This window comes from Macrotis lagotis, chromosome 7, assembly GCF_037893015.1.
Source record: "Macrotis lagotis isolate mMagLag1 chromosome 7, bilby.v1.9.chrom.fasta, whole genome shotgun sequence".
NCBI classification, from domain to species: Eukaryota; Metazoa; Chordata; class Mammalia; order Peramelemorphia; family Peramelidae; genus Macrotis; species Macrotis lagotis.
Window position 1 is genome coordinate 115,234,004 of NC_133664.1, and position 19,537 is coordinate 115,253,540.

At 36.2% G+C, this 19,537-nt stretch overlaps 1 protein-coding gene across 3 annotated transcripts in view; it reads right to left on the bottom strand.

Annotated features, from left to right (window-relative positions):
• Positions 1–5,363: 5,363 nt before the first annotated feature.
• Positions 5,364–19,537, bottom strand: part of BPGM (bisphosphoglycerate mutase) — a 48,862-nt gene continuing 34,688 nt past the window's right edge. For all 3 annotated transcript variants that reach the window (XM_074193658.1, XM_074193657.1, XM_074193656.1), the window contains exon 3: positions 5,364–8,618. In XM_074193658.1, coding sequence (XP_074049759.1) covers positions 8,446–8,618 — 173 coding nt within the window. In that variant the 3' untranslated portion in view covers positions 5,364–8,445. The remainder of the gene's footprint in view (positions 8,619–19,537) is intronic.

Genomic DNA, 19,537 nt, shown 5'->3' on the forward strand with positions numbered 1-19,537 from the left:
CTCATTGATCCTCACCACTGTTACATCTCAGAAGTCAAAAACAGTTGTTTAAGTTTAGGTGGATGGGTTGGTTTTCTTAAAAAGAGTGACATGTCAATCGACTGTCAGGAAAGAAACTATGATGATAATGGTGGTGGTGGTGGTGGTGCAATGATGACAAAAGAACTTGCCATATCAAATGGAAAATTGATCAGAAGTCCAAGGATTAGCAGCAGCAGCATTTGAAGATAACTTTTTGGAGGTTTGGTAATGATAGAAACAGTTACAGGAACAGTGCTCATACAATAGAGATAAATGTATCCCCAATGATGTATTAGGAAGATGCAGTTCATCAAAATCACCAAATCTGAGCTGGAAGGAAATCCAGAGGTCTAGGGATCTAATATAATCAATAAAGTTAATATTAGAGGAATAGACTTGGAGCCAAGAAGATCTAGATTTCATTCCAGCTTTAGATGGAAGCTATATGACTCTGGGTAACCTTAGTTTCCTAAGGACTTCCTATTCCCCATCTGTAAAATGAAAGACTTGAACCTATGATTCTAGGAACCTCTTATTCAATTTACCTGAAAAGGGATCAGGTGATCAGTAAATGAGGCAAAACCCACCACCTCTCAAAACTGGCAGTTTCCCCTTTGCATGGTTCCAATGATTGCTTTGCCTTGAGTCAAGAATTGTTTCTTTGCAATTTGATCTATAACTCCTCATCCATACAAGAGTCTAAACCAGGAAGGGACTGAAGGTGAAGGCACTGAGAAGTCCAGAATATTCTCATAATCCTCATCTCACCTTGTCCTATTCTCCAAAAAAGACTATCTTTTCATCATATTTGGGGAGTATTTATTATAAGTCAGACTGCTTTGTGGAGAGTGTTTGATTTGGAATTGGGAAGATATAAATTCAAATTATCACTAACACTATTTGTATAACCATAGACAAGTCATTTAACTTTTTAAAACTTGGTGTTCCCCATCTGTAGATGGTTCCTAAAGTCCTCTCTAGCTCTATTGATTCTTTGAACACTATTTTAATATATTTCCTTAAAGCAGGGATTCTTGATCTGGGCTCCATGAATTTGTTTTTTAAAAAATATTTTGATAATTGTATGTCAATATAATTGTAATCCTATGCATTTTATCATTAAAAACAGTATTCTAAATCAAATTGTCAAAAGAGTCTGAAGTACAAAATATTCTTACCCTGATGAAATGCTCAGAGGAGGTCAATATTTTTCTTGTAAGAATGTCCTCTAAATTGGAAAACAAATATAGGAAAATTTGTAGGAGACCAGATAGCTAATTGTAGTTAACATTTATTTGGCATAGTTGCCTACAGAGTTTGAACAAAAGAAAGGATGCCCTCTCCACCTGGGGCCTCCTTTCAACTCTGGCTTTTATCTGTGGGAACTTCTCAGATAACCATATGAGGCAGCACTTGGGAAACCCAGATTCATGAAGTTTATAACCAATCTCTTTAGTAAGCCATCTTCTTTCTTCAGGTTATTCATAAATTACAAGCCACAGTCTTAAATAGAGAAATAGGAAGAGACAAAAGCCATCCTGTACTCTCACCATTTTAAGGCAATATTCTTTGTTATACTGTCACTAAATTCTTAAGTCATATCTACTTCCCTGACTATGAAAAGACATTTCTGACTGAACACTGACCTCCAGTGTCTATTTACAGAAATAGATCAAAAAAACAATTTGTCTTCTCTTGAGGAATTCCTGAATATTCACATACTAATAGTTTTCCTATGCAATTCAACTCTGTACTTTGGTTGCTTAAGATGCTGAACTTAAGTTCTAGTCTTTCTCAAAAGATCACTGTTTTAGGCATTTGTTCCTCAAAATTACCATCCATTCTTTTTTTTTTTATTTTTAGGTTTTTGCAAGGCAGTGGGGTTAAGTGGCTTGCCCAAAGCCACACAGCTAGGTAATTATTAAGTGTCTGAGGCCAGATTTGAACTCAGGTACTCCTGACTCCAGGGCCGGTGCTCTATCCACTGCACCATCTAGCTGTCCCCATTCTTTTTTTTTTAAAGAAAGATTTTGAGTTTTACAATTTTTTCCCCTATTCTTGCTTCCCACCCCCAGAAGGCAGTCTTTTCCATGGCATACATTGATCTAAGTTGAATGTGATAAGAGAGAAATCACATCCTTAAGGAAGAAAAATAAAAGTATAAGAGAGCAAAGTTACATAAGATAATGGATTTTTTTCTAAAGTGAAGGTAATAGTCTTCGGTCTTTGTTCAAACTCTACAATTCTTTCTCTGCATAGATGACATTTCATCCTTCATTCTTGAAGTGGATTTATGACATTAGGAGGATGATATCTTGACTTGCAAGAGAACTGGGTTTAAAGGAGACAGACTTTTGCAAAGTCTCCTCCAGAGACCAAAAGAAACAAATAGCAATTGTTTCTGTTCTGAGGGTCTTCCTTCTCAGATCAACTCTTTTGTGAAGATAACCTAGGCCTTCTTTTGTCTCAGTTCTTATCTAGCCTTTACTGAATGGGTATTGCCTCAGACCAACAGTCCAGAGAAAGATCTTAGCTTGAAAAGGTATTCAAGGTCTCCCACTGAGACTCTTATCACCACCATCCTGACCTTTGTTTTGCTACTGGACTCCAAAGACTCTGGATGCTTGCTACCTATAATAAAAGGATAAGGGGGAAAGAGGTTTGTGAATGTGTCATTATATGCCTTGGGATAGAAGGGACATCTAGAGCAGGGATCCCCATCCAGTTTTCATTTTGTGGCAGTTTCTTTTCACCTCTCCAGGGTCTGGAGATCTCTAAGAATGGATTGATGCTACCTATGTTCCAATGCTTGAGAAGCTAGAGGTGATATGAAATTAATACTAGAGCTTAATACATTTTTTAAAATATACATTCTCCTAAAAAAATTTAACAAAATAAAAATAAAAATAAATTTAAAAAATATATACATTCTCATTTGATCCTGTCGACGACCAGTCAGCCTCACAACTGGGAGGCAGTGCCAGTATTACAAGTTATAAATGATTTCATTGTGGATCAAAAATCTTGCGGACAATTTGCTCTAAGAGACTGTCGCTCTGCTTCCCAGCATAGCTGCATTTCATTTAGCCCCAAAATCTTTTCCTAATTTTACCAACTCCATTAAACCAATTTAGTTTTGTTTAGCTAATTTGAAAGATAGGAACTACTTTTGTAAATCAGAAAGGGGGAGCAGAGGGAAAGAGGACACCATTTCCTTCAGTCACCACACTTAGGTGGACATAACACATCATGGGAAGAAAGACTCATCACATGAAAATGGTTCCCTACTCACATGGATGTCTTTTCTGACCTGGAATATTACTTTTAAAAGAAGCTTTCACCATAACACTCCTACAAGACAAAGAAGAAATTCTACAAGAAATAAATCCCTTTAAAGATCACAGCTACTTACTGGAAGATGTTAGCCAGTGTTTGCCGGCAGATAATTTCCATCTCACTGCAAGTGCATGAAAAAAAACTTTGACATCATTTTCTAGGTTACCATCAAGCTGAAAAGATTTGTATATAATATTACAAAGAATCAGCTTAATTCAAAACCATTAAGATTCTCTTATCCTTCTAATATTATTAAAAATAGGAAGCAAAGGGGCAGGTAGGTGGCAAAGCATATAGAGCACCAGCCCTGGAGTCAGGAGGACTTGAGTTCAAATGAGACTGCAGACACTTAATAATTACCTGGCTGTGTGACCTTGGGCAAGTCACTTAACCCCACTGCCTTGCAAAAAAAAATAGGAAGCAAAATGAACTCTGCTTTTGAGACACCGAGTTTAGACCACAGATGGGCAAATTGTATCTCAAAATCTGGGGGAAAACATTTTTTTTCATCTTTGGGAAAACCCTAAAGCATAGCAGTCATATCCTCTGTATGGTAATTCTTGAAGGAGATATCTTAGTCTTAGGGAATAGCCAGAGGTACAGAGAAATTAAATGACTTGCCCAGGATCACAGAGGTAGTGTCAGAGACTTGAATCTCAGTCCTTCTAACTCTTAAGTCCAGTTTTCTATCCACTACATCAGTTTTAGGTGCCATTAAGTGAAATCAAGCATTGAACTCTATTTGGGGAATCTGGCAGTAACTTCCAGTTATAACAAAGAGAAATTACTATATTGCATGAACATACTAATGTGACTAAATTGACTACTTGAGTTTTACATGGTAGTCTCATCAGTTTCAGTTCCCTGGTCTATAAAAGATAAACTAACCCTAGTGATAAATACAGTCATGAAATGAAATGTAAATGCTTAATAAGTCAATAAGAACATGTTTCATATCCAGCTGTTAGCATTGTCACACCCATAAGTCAAGACTTCAAAAAGTCCAAAAGTAGAGCGCAACTAAGAAGTCCACATCTTCCCGAGATGTACTTGGTTACTAGGATTCTACCTCCAGCTAGGGAATTTCTTTGACCACATGGCAAGTTGAGCTGCCATGAAAAATTTATGTTTAAAAGCTATTTTTCTTACTTTTTTTTGGTCAAAGCTTTTCACCTCATATTGAGTGTATGAATGAATGCTTTCTTTACCACTTTCTCTTAGAGCATGAGTTGAAACTATTATACTAAAGTATTTTCTCACAATTCCTGGGACTTATTTAATGAGGGTTGGTATAATGCAAATCATCATTTGCATTTCAAGACTAAGCTTGATTCAGAGCCAATTCCATCATGTCAGCTTTATTCTTATTCTTCAAAAATCACTGTTGTACTGTTTCGAAAGCTCCATGATTCCTTAAAATTCCTTCCTTCCTTATCCATAACCTCTTTTCAGCACCTAGCCCATACAAACTCAAACTATTCAAAGGAAGATATGAATTCATCCTGTACAGCTGTGGGTACCATAGATATGTTTTCAGTGAAAGAATGGTCCTCATGATTCCTTATGCCTGTGAGTCACTCCTTTCTCTAAAAACAGAGGGAACTCTCCCACAGCAAGCTTTCCTGTCATATTAAAGGCTTTGAAAGATTGGGGGGGGGGGGGGAAGAGGACCAGATTATCTTTGTCAAATGTCCTTCACTAAAGTGTGCAGAGAAAGATGATTTTAATTCTTAAATTTTGTCAAAAGAACTTTGTTATTAGAGAGTGGATAACCAAAAAGTATTCTTGTTTTTCCATGTGTTTGATATCCTTCTTGGTATGTTGTGGTTTAAATTCCCCTCATAGCATAATGAGAGTCACTTCTGAACCTACATAACATTGTTGGTGGAGGCAACCACAGTGATGCGAGATGAGAGGAAAGACGACCCATGGGAAACTGTGAATCAAGTGAGGAAGAAGGAAATTGCTAACAGCTAAATCATAGACACACCTTTAAGACAACAGAGGAAAATGAATTTGCTTTTAATGATAGGCAAAAGTAACATCAAACGTAAGTAACACTGAATATAATTGCTTTCACCATCATATCTCATGTGAAGAACTAAAATACTTAATTAACTACTCGGAAATAAACTGAGGAAGCTTCTGGAGTACGGGGGAGGGAAGGGGGAAAAATCAAAAGGGAGAAAAATGATCATTCCACTTCAGTCCACAAAAATCTTTCATTTCTCAGCCATGTGTTTTTAAAAATGGTTAGAATAACTCCTTATAAACATAGTAAGGTATTCAAAAATGCTGCTGAGGTTGGCGAGTCTACTGAATGTCAAAATTCTTCCTTATCCTCCTTTCCCTCCCATCCCAAGCAATCATAACACCCATTTATTTAGCAGTTCCCTCTGCCAAACGATCAAAGACATTAAAGGGGATAAAGAGACAGGCAACTAGAGGGGATTAAGGGACAAGGAAAAGTTAATTCTTGATTTCTTGAAGCTTCAGTTTAACAATGAACCTAAATAAAGGATTTTGCTCTTTCCTTCTAATTTGGCTGATTCCTGTACATTTGTACAAACTTTTAACACAAGTTCACATTGCACAATAAGAATTTTTGTATGCTGATTTCCCCAAAATTGGCACAACTCTCCTGTAAGACAAAATAGAGACTGAAAACTATTCCTTTGAAGATGGAACAAATTTTTTGTTCTACAAAAGTATCTCTTCCCTCAAAAGGGTAAAGAGAAAATGTTTAAATGCTTCATTTTCTTTTTTCTTTTCTTTCTTTTTTTTTTTTTAAAGAGAGGGACTCATCTGGGCTCCCCTCCCATTTTATATTCAGAGGCTTTATGTTTCAGTAAATAAAAGATTCAAAAACTACCCCCCTATGTTCAAGCTAAAGGAAAATACTTTTAAGTCCCAAAGGAAGTTGTAGAGGATAAAATACGGGGGGGGGGGGGGGGGGGGAGCTTCCCCTAGAATTTGAGTGTGAATTCCTTGTAATAAGTGGTCAGACCTAATAAAAAAAATCAATAGGTATATATTTTGCAGACACATAAAAGTTGAAGAGTGTGAAATCATTTGTCACTCACATGTCTCCAAGAAATAAAGGAATGGGCACCAGTGCTGCTAAAGAAAGCTTGTAAAACTCAATGTTAGGGGGCAGCTAGGTGGTGTAGTGGATAAAGCACCAGCCTTGGAGTCAGGAGTAGCTGGATTCAAATCCAGTCTCAGACACTTAATAATTGCCTGGCTGTGTGGCCTTGGGTAAGCCACTTAACTCCATTTGCCTTGCAAAAACCCAACCCCCCCCCCAAAAAAAAACCTCAATGTTAACATAAAACATCAGCCATCTCTCAAAGAAGAAAAAAGAATCTCTTTTCTATTGCTAAAATCCAACCTCCAGAGATATAGAAAGAATACATTCCTTGTCAGGATGCTCACTCTAACAATCAGAAAGCATCCACTCTCCACTTGATCCTGGGCCTTAGATAGCCATTAATTGTTGACTCCAGGACTAGTGCTCCACCCACTGGGCCACCTTGAAACCCCGGTGCTTATTAAATCCTCACCATAGATTTATGCATAGATTTCACCTCTGTATAGTTTCATGTAATGGAATACTATATCTTTGAAAATTCACAAAGTTATCTGAGCTGTCTACAGATATAATCTAGCTCTAAGTTAATGCTCATCCTTAAAAGTTTCATATAGAAAGTTCACATGCCTCTCTTCATTGAGAGAATTACCTTTTCTGGAAAGAACAGCTGTGATATCTGGAAAGAACAAGTGTGATATCCTTGCATTTCAAGATCAACTTTATAAAGGTCAATGGTGAATTCACAATTAAAAAATAGCTTTCAAAAAGTATCCAATAACTATATCCCTGCCTTAATAGATAAAATTCAGAAAACTGACTGAAAGTAACATTGTGTCTGGGTCCTACAAGCTTAAAGAGATTAAAAAAGAAAAAAGAAAAAGCAAAGGAAATCTTTCCCCTCCCCCCATGCCTCCCTTTGTACTAGTTAGTGCTGCAATAGTAAGTTTATGCTGGTGATACATAAGACACAATTTATATTTTTTCCTTTGGCTGCAAACATATTCACCATATTACCTTCACAGCCTTTAAGATTTGGCTTTTGAAATAGAAAAATCAGCAGTGCACAGTCACTGAAATAAGCCCAGTTCTCTTTCATTGTTACAGGAAAGGGTTAAGCCTAATTGTGAGATCACAAAAAAGCACAAACAACTGTTTTAGATAAATGTCACACTTGAGGTGTTAACCTAGAGAGGGAAAGCTCATATGCTACGTGGTTTTTGAATCTAAGCTAATCTGATGACAAATTTTTATCCCAATTTTCTAGATCCCAAGAATCCAGGGAAGGGAGGGAAAAATAATCAGAGCATGAAATATTCTAGTTATTTATGCTCTGAAGACTCCAGTAGCCAAAGGGAATTTTACCAAATACCAAACAACGGAAACTTTTGGACTGAACACTAAAACCAGAGGGCATGGTTTTATGGGGGGGGGGGGAGAGACTTTTCCTTGTCAAAGCTATTGGTCTTAAATAAATCAGAGTGTCCATTCCTTTTCAAAGAAGGGGAATAGAAACTAATAATAAATAACTCTTAGATACAATGCATTACCTAATATCCCTAGTGCAATCTCAGACAGTTTGGTGCATAGAAAAGTGAATTATGCCACAAATGAACTGAAAGAGGCACATTTCTTCAAGAAAACTGCATCAGAACCTCTTAACCCTACTTAGAAATCCCACCCACCACTACCCCTATCTTTGTTAATTCAAGGCCTCACTCATTAACCACTTTGCATTTGGATCATCAAATGGAATCTAAAAGGGAGACCAAATCCACACTATTAGGTCTAAAACCAGCTGTGAGCACACACACCTGGGCCAAGAAAGGCTGAGACACCCTACATATACTACATCCCATGTCTTCCCTACTCAATGCTAAATTTTGGTTTCATTCAACTTCATACACAAAAAGAATACAGATTAATATCCACAACATACTACATATAACATTGCCACAACTTCTAAACACAGTAGACAGCCCAGAGCAAGAATTTTATTTTCATGCTTTCTTCACTTTTCCTTGATCATCCACCTTCTTGATAGCTGCTTGGATGGCTTCTTGGTCACCCAGGAACTGATGAGGACCAATAGCATGGAGGTTCTCGTCTAGTTCCAGGAGTATGGGGACACCAGTAGGGAGAGTGATGTTGATGATGTCATCATCTGAAATGCCTGCAGAATAGGGATAAGAGAACAAGGAACAAGTAATTTAAGGGGAAAAAAAAATAAGCAGATGGGTCTTTTTAAAAAAACAAAGTAACACAATAACCACATTTAATGGCACAGGTTCACAATCTGGGGATTATGTGGCACAAATAAAATATAAATTTGTCCCTGCCCACAAAGACTTTGACAGAGTTGGAAGACTAAACATGAGAAAAAAACAAAATCCTCATGTGTACTCTCAAATTCTGAGTTTTATAAGGATAAACAACATTTTGTTAATCTGTTCCTGTTTAGAACACTTTGGAAAGAGCTGGGAGAAAAAGACAAGAACAGTAGATTTCATAGTAGATTTCCTTTAAGTTTATAAAGGAAAAAGCAAGTCATATGCAATAGAATTGAGTTTCTATATGAAAATGATCATTTGTATATGTTTTGTTATTAAGTGCAGAAAAGAGTTCAAGATTTGAAGTCAGAGGGCCTAATCCTACTTGTGTCCTTTATGACCATGAGTAAGTGATTTCATCCTTCAAAATATGGTACCTCTTCTGTCAAATAAAGGGGCTGGATCCTCTTCCAGTTGTAAATCTAAGATCTTAGGGTAGGTGGTCTTTCTACATTTGTATGTGTACACTTTTCTTCAGAAAGCCTTCATCCTCCCTAGAAATCTGAAGGCCAGGGGCCATGTCTCTCACTTCCTTTTTCTTCTATATATAGTCATGTATTTTTAAGAAACTATCACAACCAAACACTGCCCTAGTTCTCTGGAGGTATTACTAAAATTAGATCTCTTCCTCTAATGTCTCTATAAGCCAGGCTCATTTAGTAAGAATGTGGCTGGTATTTCCAGCACCACAGACCAGACCTTGGCAAATATAAGCTTTTTTCTCTGGGTACACATCAGTCACTCAGGACAAATCACCCTTACATCTGGATATCAGGGTGCCCATATATATATATATATATATATATATATATATATATATATATATTAGAACAAAAAAGGAAGTGTAGGATGGAGGAAAGTTTACAAGTAAAAACATGAACATTCAATTTACCTGCTAAACATAGAAAATAGTTATTTAATAAAGGAATTCAAAAGTATACATCAAATCACCAAGAACTTATTAAGTGCCCACTATGTGCTTAGAATGAAATAAAAATACAAAAGCAGAAGTGTTCCTGTCTTCGAGGAGTTTATAGTCTAATGGGAGATATAACTCATACCTCTAATGAAATACAAGACATATAAGATAACTTGGTAAAATGGGAGACTCCACAAGGATTCTCCTCATACAAATGGTCCAATTCTGCCTCAGAAATTTACTAACTATATAAACTAGGATTAAGTCATAACCCCTCAGCCTCAGTTTCCTCATTTGTTAAACAGGAAAAGTAATAGTACATTACTTCAGGATTATTTTAAAGATCAAATGAGATAATATGTGCATATCTGCAAACTTTAAAATGCTATGTTTTATTAGCTGTTTCTTGATCATGATCATTGTTTCCTTATACCCTAAAATTCCAGGTCCAGAACAGGATTTAGGAATCCTCCAAATGTAGGAGTTCTGTGATCTTCTCGTTACTGTTCAGTTGTCTCAGCTGTGTTTGACTCTTATGGCCCCATTTGGGATTTTTTTTGGCAAAGATACTGTAGTGCTTTGTCATTTCCTTCTCTACCTCATTTTACAAATAAGTAAATTGAGGGAAAGCAACAAGAAGTGACTTGCTTAGTGTCTGAGGCTGGATTAGAACTCAAATTTTCCTGACCCCAAGTTTGGTGAACTATCTGCTGTGGCATCACCTAACTAGGGCTTTTATTTCCTCATCTACATAACAAATGCTTTTGCCTTTATTCTCTCTGATGGTCTATTCTTCCATCCAAATATTTGTTAAACATGAGTCGTGGTCTTTACCCTTAAAGAACCTCAAAGTTTAGTATTAATTTTTCCCCTAATGAAGAAAAAAAATATAATTTGGAAAAACACAAGGATAAGTCTGGAGGTGGGAAGCAAAAACAGTGATTAAGTCAGACCCTAGGGGTATCACATCTAACTCATAATCGTTCTTTGGGCTGAATGATCTGGGGTGGGGGAAGGGGATGTCTCTATCCTTCAAGGAAGCTCAGATCTCACTAGGAGTCATAGAATAAACCCCTCCCCTTTGAAGATTAGTCCCCCCAACAGAACATCTGACAGTTTCCAAGAGTTTCAGGTCTGTTCTAGGTTGACATCAATGTCCCCTAACAAAAAAGTACAATCAAAACAACAACAAAAAAAGAATCTCCAAAGGGAAAGGATGCCAAGTCTGGCTCAGAAAAGACTAGAACTGCTAAGTATCTGACATGCTCCTGTTTATGCTTCATTAGTAGATACTTTCCTGTTGAAACTTGCCAGGACTTATCAACAAGCATTTGTATTTCTTGTGGAAATGCTGTCTTGCATTTATCATATGCCAAGGACTATGATGATTGATGTTGGCCTCTTCTGTTTGTAATCCGTACCCTCAAATCAACTTTAGCCGAAAACAAGAAGAATTTATAGTTTAACATGTTCTGCTAGACCCATACCTACCCCAGAATTAAATATATTGAATATGTAAAACACATATACATTACATATACATATATAATGCCATGGTTCTCTTTGAGAACAAAGAAAGGACAATGTATTACATGTATGTATTATATATATATGTATATATGTAAATGTGTGTATTGCGTATATATGTATATATGTACATGTGTGTGTATATGTGTAATATGTATATATATATATATATATATATATATATGGAAGGGGTTGTCAGTTCCAAGGAGGGAAACTTTCTTATAGAGAAGAAAATTGATGTCCAAATAAGTTTCTTCAATCAACTGAAGCTTTGGGTTAAGCTATCTTCTCTTTTCCTACTGTTCATTTTTTTGTTTTGTTTTTTAGGTTTTTGCAAGGCAAATGGGGTTAAGTGGCTTGCCCAAGGCCATACAGCTAGGTAATTATTAAGTGCCTGAGACTGTAATTGAACCCAGGTACTCCTGACTCCTAGGCCGGTGCTTTATCCACCATGCCACCTAGCTGCCCCCCCCCCACTCTTCAATTTATCCATTTCCAAGAAAACTTGTTTATCCAATTTACCCAAGCTTGTGGTCTCTCTCCATACCAGTATTCAATGTATACCACTGAAAAACTAAATCTTCCAAAGCTTCTCATCCTGTCATTCTTTTATTAAAAAAAATATCTTTAATGTCTTCTCATTACCAATTAAACAAAGATCAAATGCCTTCATCTAACAGTCATTCATGGTCTTCTATGATTTGCACCCCCCCACACACACACACACTGCTTTCCAGATTTTTCCCGTTATGTAAAGAGAAACTCCATTATCTAATTAAACTGAACGAATGACTGTTTCTTAAAAACATCCTGAAGTGATCATGAAAAAGGGTAAAAACATCACTTGCACAAAAAAATATTCATAGCAGCCCTTTGTGGTAGAATTGGAAATCAAGTGAATGTCCATCAACTGGGGAAAGGCCAAACAAATTGTGGTATACTATACTATGGACTACTATTGTTCTATTAGAAACCAAGAAGGATGGGATTTCAAAGAAGCCTGGAAAGACTTGCATGAACTTTTGTTGGGTGAGATGAGCAGAACCAGAAGAACACTGTACACCCTAATAACAATATGGGGGTGATGATCAACATTAATGGACTTGCTCATTCCATCAATGCAATAATGAGGGACAATTTTAGAGTACCTGTGATGGAGAATACCATCTGTACTCAGAGAAAGAACTGTGGAACTTAATCAAAGACCAAAGTTTACTACCTTCAATTTTTTTATTAAAAAAATATCCTATGTACTACATAATTTTGCTATCTCTAATATTTTATTTTTTCCTCAAGGATATTTCTCTTCCAACACATTCAATTTCGATCAATGTATAGGATGTAAATAATGTAAAGATTACCAGACTGCCTTCTGTGAGGGGATGGGGGGAGGAAAGATTGTAAAATTCAAAACCTTACAGAAAATGATGGGTAGAAACTACTATTGTATATAATTGCAAAACAAATGAAATATTAATTTTTAAAAAAACCACCCTGCACATTTGCTACCTCTGCCTTTGATCTTTCTGTTCTAGCCACCTCATAGGTTTCAATGCTACTTATCCAATTCTAGAATTCCCATTCTTCAAGATCCAACTCAAATGCCATCTACATGAAGCCTTTCTTGGCACCTCCTGGACAGAAGTAATACCCCCCTTTTTTTCTAAACTTTCTATGTCCAGGTATTTTTACCCTCTATCTGGTATCATGGTAGTTACAGTACCTTCTGATATTCTGAAGATTAAATTTGACAAGGACTAGTCTTTTGCCCTCTACACAGTGGCTGACACATAACTTCATTCCATTGCAGCAGTTGTCTTCAAAAAAACAGACTTTAGATGCTACTTGCAAGAGGCAGGACAAAGGCATGATTGTAGAAAACAGGATGTGTACTAAAGATGGAAAGCTCATATGATAAAAGCTGTTTAAAGATAAATCTGGATTTGTCTTGAGATTCCCTATTTACATGGTTTTCAAATGACTGAGTGTGGACACTCCATCCCTATAATATAGTTGTAAAGTGAAAGTTAAGTGATGACATTAGTGTCCCCTAATATGTGACTATTCAGATGATAGGTCTGTTTGTAATGTACCACTGATTAATCACCTGGTAGCAGAGCACTTTTACTGTGGGTCCAGTCTTTCTGATTGCAAGTCTGGCATTTTAAACATTAAGTCAAGTTGCCTTTCTAGATGAAAAGGACATATCTGTGAACACTTTCCCTTTTTCACCAGCTCCTAAATATTAGGGGCAAAATGAAGAGCTAATTATCCTTAATTCTATTAATAAGTCTCATGATCTAATTAATTAGATCTTGTTTTAATCAGCTCTCAATTTAAAGTGGTAACATACTATACACACACACACACACACACACACACACACACACACACAAAACACCACCTTTGATGGTAACCAAAGCAATTTTCCTTTTTTTAAAAAACATATAGAGCAAAGAAATAATACAACCTTATTAAATTTCTAGTGATATCCATCACATGCAAGCACAGAAAATAACTTTGTTTAGTTTAACAACCACACAAAAACATTTCCCAAGAACTGCAGACTTTCCATTCCACTTATGACTCAAACCATACACATACAAACTAATTGCTTATAAATATTTAAGACACGAAAACTGGTTAATGAGTCAACTGGATGCTAAGATTCAAAAGGGGCAAATTCAAGAAGAGTTACAGTCTGATAGTTGCTCATGTTTATACATCTTAGGTAGATAATTTCAATTCAGTCTCAATTTATGACCCTGAGAAGGTCATTGGACAAATTTCAGAAAACTGGAGTAACCCAGTCAAGAACCTGATTTGACCAACTTGCCCCACATTAGGTAAATGTCCATTACGAAAATTCACTTTATGGGGCTTCCAAGTAATTCTATTTTAATAGAAGGCAGCAGAGCATAATGAATAGCATACTAAATTCAAATTCAGAAAAGACCTGAAGTCAATTCTCATCACAGTCATTTACAATGAGCATTCAGGTGAGGCCTTTTACCATCTTGGAATTTCAGTTTGCTTATTTATAAAATGGGTATAATTCCCTCAGTACCTATCTCACAGGATTACTGTGAGAATCAAAGAAACAAACACACAACACACAGAAAGTACTTAAAAGACTTTCGCCAGCCAAAATATTGGTCATTATACATTGTCTTTCCTGCTTTTGAGGTGGTTTGAGGTGCTCTGTATGGAAAAGGGAAAGATCTCAGATTGATGGGAAGAAAATCTTAAATTGAGCTGCTCCCAACTGGAATGGGCTAAACCAGAGATTAGCAAATACTCTGAAGGTCTTTAAACAGAAGCTAAGTAGCTACTTATCAGTCGATGTTAGAGCTTGAAGGTCCAAGTAGATAACTTCTGAGGTCCCTTCCAAATTTGCAGTTCTACAAAGGAATTGGACAGGCTTGGTTTTGAACTGTCCAGAATGAGGAAGGAAGTGTCATTAAAAAATAAAAACTAACAAGAAATCCTTTATCCTTCCTCCTCCAGTTTTCCTGAATCTATATTTGTTAAAGGAGCTTAAAAATTAGGAAGTGTCAGTCTTTGTTTAAATTGGCTAGACTCTTTAGGGAAAAGGAAGAAGTATTTTAGAATGATAGATTCTTGTTGTCAAGGAGGCTTCCCTTTCTAGTCTACAAGGTAAATGCCATGAAATTAAGCTTGTAAGGATTTTTGTGGGGTTTTTTTTTAATAAGGTATACTTCCTCCAGGTCCTCTCTGCCATCATAACCATATATGCCAAGAAAAGTATGAAATTTAATGGGACAGGAATCAAAGAAGCAAGTATTTACTGTATAAGTTATACTTTGAAAAATTCATAATTATGTGGTGGGCAAAGAATTGGAAATTAAGATAATGTCCATCAGTTGGGGAATGACTGAAAAAGTTGGGGTATATGAATATTATGGAATATTATTGCTCTATAAGAAATGATGAGCAGGCCAGCTACAGAAAATCCTGAAAAGACTTAAGTGAACCGATGCTGAGAAAAGTCAGCAGAACCAGGAGAATATTGAACATAGTTATAACAACAATGTATGAAGTTCAACTATGATAAACTTATCTCTTCTCAGTAATAAAACAAAGCTAATTTTAAAAGACCTGCAATGAAATATTCCATGCACATCCAGAAAAAAGAACTATGGGATCTGAATGGAGTTTAAAGCATATTATTTTCATGTTTTTAAATTTGATTTTTTCCATTTCCTTCTCATAGTTTTTCCCCTTTGTTCTAATTCTTCTTTCATAGCATGAATAATATGGAAATATAACCTATATCACATTACTTGCTATCCTAGGGTAAGAGGGGAAGAAGTGTGGAAGGGAGAAAACTTTATAAGAATGAATGCTGAAAATTATCTTTACATATAATTGGAAAAAAATTAAAACAAAAATCAGAACAGAAGCAAAGTTATCAATAAACCATTTGCCAGAATCCTAATTAGTTTCACTCTACAGAGTCCTTCTTTGTATTGCCTACCTCACTCAATGCAGATTGTTTACTCACATCTTCCCAGAGATGGGGAACTTCCATAGGAAAATCTTTAAGATCAAGGTAGATTCTAGCTTTGTCTTCAGTGAACTGTTCTAGAGTCATAATATTCTTGATAAGAGCATCTCAAATCTATACCAGATCTTTGAAATGTAAGTTCTACTTATCTTCAGCAAAAATTTTCATAAATTAAGCTGGGCAGTCAGCTAAGCATCTACTGAAAAGAAAGATAAAGCTGAACAAAACCCACCTGGTAGTAGAACAGGAAATCTTTAATCAAAGCTTTAAAAATGCATAATTTCCTAATTATGGCCACTGTCTCAGGAGAAACACACCTAGCAGAGATTTGAAGGGGTTGATTGGGATCAAGAGTAGAAGAAGGAAACTTTCCTACTACAAATGGACTTCTCTATGTGCCTTCTCTAACTTCTTGTCTCATCAAGAGATAGTATAGTGGCAGTAGTTTTTTTTGGGGGGGGGGGGGCAACCTGAATTTAAATCCTGGCTTTGCTACTTATTTGTCCAAGGCACTTATTTTCTGAGTCTCAGTTTCTCCTCTGTAAAATGAGGGGATTGGAACTAGATGATCTTGAAAGTCTCTTCTAGCTCTAAAGTTTTATGATTCATTATTACTAATACAAAATTCTACCAAAAAAGGATATTTGCTGAACCTCATTTGTGAAATACCATATTGTATACTACAAGAATAAAAAATAAAATAGATAAGTCTTTTTAACTTTATGGGGAAAAGCAAGATTAGGTTTGACAATGACTATTAATGACAATAACGACATTTGAAATGTTCAAGAAGCAGCAGATTTTTCCTCCAGTGGAAATTTTATAGAAATGAATTTTTTAGATGGAAAATGGGCTGCTTTTGTTTTTTTTTTTTTGTTTCTTCCTAGACAGGCAGACTGCACAAAGAAGACACAAAGGAATATTAATCTAGGGGTGGCTAGGAGGCATAGTGGATAAAGCACCGGCCCTGGAGTCAGAAGTACCTGGGTTCAAATCTGGTCTCAGACACTTAATAATTACCTAGCTGTGTGGCCTTGGGCAAGCCACTTAACTCCATTTGCCTTGCAAAAAAAAAAAAAAAACACCTAAAAATATTAATCCATTAAAAAGCTATGATTAAAGATTACCAAAATTGCATTTTTCAATGATTTCTGGGAGAGTGAAAAATAAGAAAGCAAAAAAAAAAGTCAAAATAAGCAGTGAAATAATAGTCATTAGGTTTTGTCTAGAGATGGTAATTTAAATTACTCCTGGTTTTTTTTTTTTGTTTTTGCTTTTGTTCTGACTGTTGTTGGGAACTCCATTCTAATAATCAATACACATCTAGAACTCTTCTGTAGTCTTTGAAAATTTTTTACAACATCCATAAAATTAAAATCAGTTAAATTAGGCTGAAAAAAGATGTGTTCAATTTCTCCCAACTTGGGTGCCATAGTGAGAATGAGAAAAGATTTGTTTTTGAGCAAGAGAAACCCAAGCATCATGTAAACTATCACCTTGTCTTTTAGAGAGAGTAGAGAAATCATTGTCTATCATGTTTAAATCAGAATTTATATTTTTCCAGCCACCCTTCCCTAAACTCAACATTTACAACAAAAAATCGAAATTAATAATAGTATGAATTAAAGATGAGAATCATTTATTCCATGGGATTATAAAAGCACAGATCTATAACTAAAAGAAACCTCAGAAACCACCTTATTCAACCCACACATTTTATAAATATGGGATCTGAGGTTCAGAGGTAATAGTATCAGAACAAGGATTTGAATCCAAATCCTTTGATTTCTTGGCCTATGTTTTTTTTTTTTTATCATATCCCAATGACTGTGCCTAAGGGGAAAAAAATTAAACAAAAAAACACTGAAGTAAACCCTTTTAAAGCTATATTTAAATGGCCTATTTTAAATTATATTTCACATTACTTGGAGTACAATATATTCTAAGTATCCAGCTCTCATAGTTTTGAAGAAAGAATAGTCTGGCAGAGATCAACAATCAAGCTGACTTGAAAATGATCAAAACTACTTCTTATGAGCCTTGATTGTATAATAAAGATGGGGTAAGGATGAAAGGAAATCCTTTCTTACAATATTTTAACTGCAAAATCAAACTGCTGAGCTAAAGGTTCTCAGAGCTTCTACTACTTCAATTCCCCATACAGAAGTTCTTAATCAAACTTCATTACACCATTATGTAGTTGTTTTTTCTTTTGGGAGGCAGCACTTTACTTATGAAATTCATTCCACTAAAATGTCAAAAGGCGACTGGCTGCTCAGGTCTCTTCTCCAGCCTAACTCCAAGTCTCTGCAACCAGACCTGGCTGCCCTTTTGACTATTTCTAATTTCATCCCACTCACTTCTGAGTCTAGTTACTCTCCCATGCACAATTCTCCCGGGGTTGAGTCCATGTACTCTGGTGAGGCACACTCACCCCTGCTCTCGGCTTAAGAAGTCTCCATATTGAGGCTGGATCACAGAGATTAAATGAACAACTTCCTCTGGCAGGAACCAGATTTGTTAGATTTGAAGGACCTTTTTCCTCGGGGAGGGCTGGCAGAAAACAAATGCCAGAAGTGACCATGCCAATCACAAAGAAGAAAAATGAAAATTTCTTGCCTGGGAAACCACTGAACTAAATTCATCAAAATTATTCATGTGGACATTAAGAACTTCCACAAAGTAGGGGCAGCTGGGTGGCATAGTGGATAAAGCACTGGCCCTGGAGTCAGGAGTACCTGGGTTCAAATCCGGTCTCAGACACTTAATAATTACCTAGCTGTGTGGCCTTGGGCAAGCCACTTAACCCGGTTTGCCTTCCAAAAAACAAATAAACAAACAAAAAAGAACTTAAATGAAAATGCTTTGTAAAAGGTGAATTTGAAAAGGAATTTAGGAAACAGGTCATGGTCCAGTATGGAGACAAAATAATAGCTAATATTATTGTAGCTAGTATTAGTTTGCAAAGCACTTTATATAAAGATTATTTCATTTAACTCTCACAATAACCTTGGGTGAAGATAGCAGGGAGTTGGGGGGGGGCAGTACTATTATTGCCTCCATTTTATAAATGGTGAAGGCAAGGCAGCGTTATTGTTTAGTCATTTTTCAATTGTGTCTGACTCTTTATGACCCCATTTGGGGTTTTCTTGACAAAGTTGCTGGAGTAGTTTACCATTTCCTTCTCCAGCTCATTTTACAGAATGAGAAAACCAAGGCAAACAGGGCAAAGTGATTAGCTAGTTAAGTATCTGAGGCCAGACTTGAACTTTGTTTTTCCTGACTCTAGATCCAGCAATGTATCCACTGCACAGAGGTTTAAAAAAAAAAAATGCCTTGTCACAAAGTCAGTTAAGTGACTGAGGAAGGATTTAAACTCAGATCTTGCTGACTCTAATATTTTATCCACTACTCCACTTAGAGGATTTCAGTTATCCAGATAGCTGTAAGACCTCTTTTCCTGTCAAAAGTTGACTAGACAAACATTCTTTCATTTGCTTTAGTGGTAGAGGAACCAATAAAGGTACATACCGATTCTGGATCTGTCTCTCCCCAACAAGGATGATGTGTGTGTTGGAGTGAAAAAATGGTTCAAGCCTCAAGGGGAAAATAACTACCACCTTTGAATTTGTGATAGAAGAGTGGAAGAAATTCAAGTAGAGCCTGTCAGGCATCTTAGGTTTGGGCAGGGATTTCAAAAAAGCAGAGAAAAGAAAAAATGGTCCAAAATTCTATAGGGCATATCTGCACAGAACTCCCTCAAAAAAGAAATTCTGAGGAAACAGGGA